Source organism: Anolis sagrei, chromosome 6 (genome assembly GCF_037176765.1).
Source record: "Anolis sagrei isolate rAnoSag1 chromosome 6, rAnoSag1.mat, whole genome shotgun sequence".
In the NCBI taxonomy this organism is placed as follows: Eukaryota; Metazoa; Chordata; class Lepidosauria; order Squamata; family Dactyloidae; genus Anolis; species Anolis sagrei.
In genome coordinates this window covers 81,605,303-81,611,942 of record NC_090026.1, presented here as the reverse complement: position 1 = coordinate 81,611,942, position 6,640 = coordinate 81,605,303, and the positions used below count along the sequence as shown (strand labels likewise).

Below are 6,640 nucleotides of genomic sequence, written 5' to 3'. Positions count from 1 at the left end.
CGTATTGGCCTTCAACTCCCAGAAATCCTAACAGCTGTTAAACTGGCTGGGATTTCTGGGAGTTGTAGGCCAAAACATCTGGGGACCCACAGGTTGAGAACCACTGAACTAGGTGAATAAATTTATTATATCTGATAAACTACAGATTTGATTTAGAGCAGCGGTTCTCAACCTGTGGGTCCTCAGATGTCTTGGTCTTCAACACCCAGAAATCCTAACAGCTGGTAAATTGGTTGGGATTTCTGGGAATTGTAGGCCAAAATATCTGGTTACCCACAGGTTGAGAACCACTGACCTAGGTGAATAAAATGTATTGCATCCAATAAACTAGTTTTAACTTAGAGCATATGTGTTAAACCCAAGACCCATGGGGCAGATCCAGCCCACCATGTCCTTTTATGTGACCCTCCAGACACTAGATAACAACTCCTGAATTCCTCCTCATTAGACAACATGACTAGAGCTGATGGGAGTTGTGAAACAGTAACATCTGGAAGGCTGCTGCTTGTTCTATTTAGTTAGGAAAGTGGAGTTTGGATTGAAATACAGGGGTTGTGGATATGATGTCTGACTTTAACATGTCCTTTAACTTTTTCCCAAGCTCAGAGCCACAAGTGCTGTTGGGTTACAATTCCCATTATCCCCAGCCTGCACGCAGATAATCAAAAGTGATAGGAGTTTTTGTTCAATAATATCTGGGGACTCAAATTTGGTAAACATTAAAGAGCACGACTATAACTATGTAAAAATATTATAGTCAGCCTTCTGTGTCTACCAATTCTTTGTCCGTGGATTCAACAGCCAACTTTGAAGGCAACCATAAGGTTGACGTGGCCTCAAATGAAAATGAGTTTGACATCCCCGACTAGAAAGTCCCTCTTATATCAAATTCTTTTTTTTTCCTAGTACGACTTAGCAGTCATAGCAGTTGCAGCTGCAACAACACCTCCACTCCATAATTCCACTAAAGCTGCTTGAATTATGCATTCTGCCCTAAAGAGCAATGCTCGTTCTATCTAGAGCAGTGGTTCTCAACCTGTGGGTCCCTAAATGTTTTGGCCTTCAACTCCCAGAAATCCTAACAGCTGGTAAACTGGCTGGGATTTCTGGGAGTTGTAGGCCAAAACACCTAGGGACCCACAGGCTGAGAACCACTGATCTAGACAGAACAAAATGGGCGAGCAAAGTGTGGTCTACATGCAGAACCCACAGGGATACAAAAAAAAGTGTTGTCCCAAAATGACCTCTAGGGAGTATGGAGGCATTTTCTCATCACCTTTGAAGCCCATTGAGGCCCCTAGGGATTGAAAAACAATGCAAAAGATAAAATATGTTTTGCTCCCAAATACTCTCTAGGGACCCTAGAAAGTCCTAAAATAAGGAGAGAGCAAATCCAAGTGTCCTAGAGCCTGTTGGGGGGTGAGGTGGGGGGCAAATGCTTTTCATTTTATTTGTGGGAGCACAGACAGTGAGGAGTGCACCTGCCCAAGGTCTCTTGGGTAGCTAATGCATCACCTGGCCTTCAACAGTTGCTTTCCCCAGTATAGAAGAAGGCAAAGAATGAGGAGAATACAGCCATATACTTACAAGAGCAACAGTTTCAATTGTTGTCCCATCACTGGTTGCAGTAAACACAAATGAAGCCAGTGCGAAGAAGCATAGTATTATTATAACAACACACAGATCCTAGAAATGAAGTGAAAATGTGGTTAGTATCAAAGCGGTCAGTTTATTACTCTTCACAGTAGAAATAATAAAATAAGAACAAGAATACAAATATATCCTTCTATAATCTTGGATGGCAGCACTTTGCATGGTCAAAATATTGCAAAATTTACCCTCACAAAAACATATGACAGGGTTACATACAATTCCCATCATCTTGGATGGCAGCACTTTCCATGGTCAAAATATGGCAATCTTTGTTTTGTTTACCCTCACAAAAATGTATGACAAGGTTACATACAATTCCCAATGTATAGATGGTGAAGATAAGAAACAGTAGCCCCAGTCAACTTAATAAGTTTGTAGTTGAGCTAAGCCTAAAACTCAATTCCCTCGGTTCAAGGATGACTTCTGAAACTACTTCAACATACTTTTTTTTTAAAAAAAAAATCCCTTCTTCCTCACTTAATTATTTTAATTGGGCATGAAATTAATCATGGTGATTACTCCAATGATGGATCCTTAGAAGGAAGAATAGTTTCATATTATAGATATTATATTCCCCCTCTTTTTAAAAAAGACTGTTGTATATTTTAACTGCTGCACCACACCATCAGTAGTTTTTAAAGCAAATGCTAGCTGAATAATTGTCAACAGGAAATTTAGATGTGGAAAATCTGCCCTTGGAATAAAGGAGAATGAAACAGGTATTAGATACAGTTGTTTAAAAAGCAATTTAACTTGTCACCTTTATGAATAAAATGCCTTTGTAAGCCTATGCAAACAGCAAAACATGACAGGCTATGAGCTCGTGCATATTCTTCACTCATTCCTATTTCCCAGACTATCTCCTGTCAATCAGCTAGGGTTTTGGGTTTGTGTGTGTGTGTGTGTGTGTGTGTCAGGAGCAATTTGAGAAACCACAAGGTGCTTTTGGTATGAGAGAATTGGTCATCTGCAATTCAGGACGGTGGATGTTTTAACCATCCTGTGGGAGGCTACTCTCATGTCCCCTGCATGAGAAGCTGGAGCTGTCATACAGGAGCTCACCCCACTCCCGGGATTCGAACCACTGACCTTTCAGTTAGCAGTCCTGCTGACACAAGGGTTTCACCCACTGTGCCACAGTGGCTCCTAACTAGTGTTTATTGGCATAGAAAAGCTGGACCAGAACAGATGCTGGCATACAAAGAGCTTACATATCTCCCTATTATGCCCAGGAGCATTACTAATACTGAATTAACATGTCATCCTTTATTTCAATGTTGATTGATTCCACAAACTTACAAACCATGACATTCAAAGTATAATAATAATAATAATAATAACAACAACAACAACAACTTAGGATGTCTGCCATAGATGCAGGCAAAATGTCAGGAGATAATGCTTCTAGAACACAGCCATACAGCACAAAAAAACCTACAACAACCCACTGATTCCAGCCATGGAAGCCTTTGACAATAAAACTTTATTTATATTCTGCTCTATCTCCCCAAAGTGACTCAGGGTGGATTCCAAACATAAAAGGCAAACATTCAATGCCCGAATACAATAACAATACATCCATACTAACAAAATTTAAACAATCCAACATATAAACATGAATTATAACTTAACAACTAAAATTAAATAAAAAACACAGCCTGTTATAACAGACATAAGACAAAACATCAAACATCAAATGGAAACTAAGTATAAGAGACGTAGAATGCCTAAGACAATGGTTCTCAACCTGTGGGTTCCCAGATATTTTGGCCTTCAGCTCCCAGAAATCCTAACCGCTGATAAACTGACTCGGATTTCTGGGAGTTGTAGGCCAAAACACCTGGGGACCCACAGGCTGAGAACCACTGCCCTAAGAAATTATTTTGCTCCTGGCAAAGGGATAAACACCTTTAAAATAAAGCACCATTACTATTTCTTGTTGGACAAGTTCTATAGCTCCTGGGTACAATTCTCTCAATCTGTTGACATGAAATATTTTCAGTTGTCACTACATGTTTGGACTGTCCAAAGGGCAACGTTTTCTGGGCCCTTTAAGGGGAAAAACATCAAAGCAAGGCTAGGTTGAGGGATCTTCAGCACACACAGGATTATTAACCAAATCTTTACCAAAGATTTTACCCATCTTTACCAAAAGCTCTGTTATGTTCTTCCCTGTCCTCTTGTACAAAGGAGTGCAATATATGATGAGGATCGCAATGCACAAAAGGAAGGCACTGCAGCTGACAAACTCGAAGAAGTAAAGTCCACCACAGTTGGTACATTCGGGCACGACTTCTTCACAGACAAAGGCGAGGAAGGACAGCAACTGTTGGAAGAAGGGAGAAAAGATTACTGGCAGTTCAACTAGAGCAGTCAATCCATTTCTTAGCATTTATTATCCCAATGTAAGCCTATGAAAATGTCCTATAAATGAAAGCCTACTGGTGTATCATTTCCCCCCCCCCCCCAGTGGTTTCTATCATCATTGTCAAAACAGCTTTCCCCAACAGACTTGTAGATGTACTGGACTGCAACCCACCATTTGTGCCCATTTGGAGTTGCATGTTGTGGGCCAAGACATCTAGAAGGTTGAGGAAAGAAGGCATAAGAGTCGTTCTTCAAAATGTTCTTTCTGTCAGCAATGGGACTTAGAGCCCTTCCAGACAGGCCTTATATCCCAGGATTTGATCCCAGGTTTTTCTGTTTATACCAGATTATCTGGCAGTGCAGACTCATCTAATCCAGTTTAAAGAAGAAAACCTGGGATCAGATCCTGGGATGCAGGGACTGTGTGGAAGAGCCCTTAGGCTGAGAATTTAATTTTCCCAGATCTTACCAAGAGGCTGCGTCTACACTGTAGAATAAATGCAGTCTGACACCACTTCAACTGCCATGGCTCAATACTATGGAATGCTGGGATTTTTAGCTTGGTGAGGGCACCAGCACTTTTTAGCAGAGAAGGCTAAAAGTCTTGTGAAACCACACCTCCCATGATACCATAGTATTGAGCCATGGCAGTTAAAGTGTTCATCTGCATTCATTCTATGGTACAGATAATAATAATAATAATAATAATAATAATAATAATAATAATAAGAAGAAGAAGAAGAAGAAGAAGAAGAAGAAGAAGAAAACAACTGGAAAAGCTGACACGATATGAGGATTTAAAGATCGAATTGCAAAGACTCTGGCACAAGCCAGTCAAGGTGGTCCCAAGGGTGATTGGCACACTGGGTGCATTGCCTAAAGACCATGACCTGCACTTAAACACAATTGGCGCTGACAAAATTACCATCTACCAGCTGCAGAAGGCCACCTTACTGGGATCTGCACGCATTATTCGTCAATACATCACACAGTCCTACACACGGGAAGTGTCCGACGTGTGATCCAATACAACAGCCAGCAGAGTGTCTGCTGTGGACTCATTTTGTTGTGTTTCAAATAATAATAATAATAATAATAATAATAATAATAATAATATATTTCTATACTATCCTCTCTCACCGAAGGGACTCAGAGCAGTTTACACATAATAATAATAATAATAATAATAATAATAATAATAAGAAGAAGAAGAAGAAGAAGAAGAAGAAGAAGACAATGACTTTATTTATATCCTGCCACCATCTCTCCGAAGGGACTCAGGGCAGCTTACAAAGCACTCCAGGGTGCACATATAACATACAACCAGTAAACCAGTACAAAAGTATAAAACAAGTCACAAAATTATAACAACAACTCCCTGTCAACACGTGTTAAAATCAAAAAAATTCAATTTTAAAACAACAGTAGATAAACTAACTGCAGTCAATTCACAGGTGCCAAGTGTCAGCGTCATATGGGCCCATTCAGTCTACTCAAGGTTAATGGCCTGTCTGAATAAGACAGACATTCAATGCCTAAGTGAGTACAAAATATATAAAAACTTATCAAAATACACGATAGAGCACAATAATAACAGTGAGTTTACCATGAAGGATTAAGCACTGAGAGAAAAATATAACACAATAGTCAGTAGGACATAATTAACTAAAACATAAATGAACATTACAATAAATACACTCAAAACAGTTTAAAATACAGTTATATTAAAAATGGCTGGTGCCTGTGATCCTTTAAGCTGTATCGTGGTTGACATAATAAATAAATATAGTGAAATTGGCCAGCATTCTGAATGGGTAACATGTTTTGGATGCACCCCAAAACACTTTTTGGCACATGTGCTATAACTGTTTCCATTCAGCCATACTCATTCCCATCTCTAACCATTCATGCTCCTGCTCCCACAATTTTAAAGATGCTGTAATCACTCTCAGGCAAGTGATGCCTCTTAAACTAAGCCTTCTTTGCTTCTCTTCCTCCCTCTCTGTCACAAACACATGGCTAGGGAAAGCATGAGGTGTACAGGGATAAACGGCATTCAGCACGATAAGCTACTGAAGCGAATCAAACTTAAGACAATCTATAGAGGGAAAAAACACATATTTGAAAGCAGCGGATGAATTGGGAGGGAGAAAAATAGTAATGCCCAAACTGGGGGAAATGTTGCTATTCACATCTTAAAAAGACACATATAGCTATTAGGGAGTTTCCAGACATTCATTTCCCCTGCAGCTGTAATGGCAAGCTTGGAAGTACCTCAAAGCACCAGAAAAAATAGATATTGTGGCATGTTATCACTAGTCAGCTACAGAGTGTCATTTCGTTGGAATAAACAGCTCCACTTCAAGCAATTCTTACACAAAAATGTGCTTCGCATCTTGAACACACAATGTTAGCAAGTGGAGAGAGTGTCTTAATAATTCATTTCACTTTTACATCTATTATATATTACATTATTATATTGAAGACAAAGCAAACATTATTTTCATTTTTATAACTCTAAGCACACATTGATAATGTCAAACTGCTGCAGTTGCTCCACATTCTTATGAGTGCTGGGATCCTGTCAACGTGGTGCATTGATTTGAGTATTTGGCTATAG

General features: G+C 39.5%; 1 protein-coding gene across 1 annotated transcript in view; it reads right to left on the bottom strand.

The window, feature by feature from the left end:
* CMTM6 (CKLF like MARVEL transmembrane domain containing 6) overlaps positions 1-6,640 on the bottom strand; it is a 41,076-nt gene that overhangs the window by 17,695 nt on the left and 16,741 nt on the right. Inside the window, exons 2-3 of the mRNA XM_060781865.2 lie at positions 3,803-3,979; positions 1,588-1,686 (exon numbers count right to left, since the gene is read on the bottom strand). Coding sequence (XP_060637848.2) covers positions 1,588-1,686; positions 3,803-3,979 — 276 coding nt within the window. The remainder of the gene's footprint in view (positions 1-1,587; positions 1,687-3,802; positions 3,980-6,640) is intronic.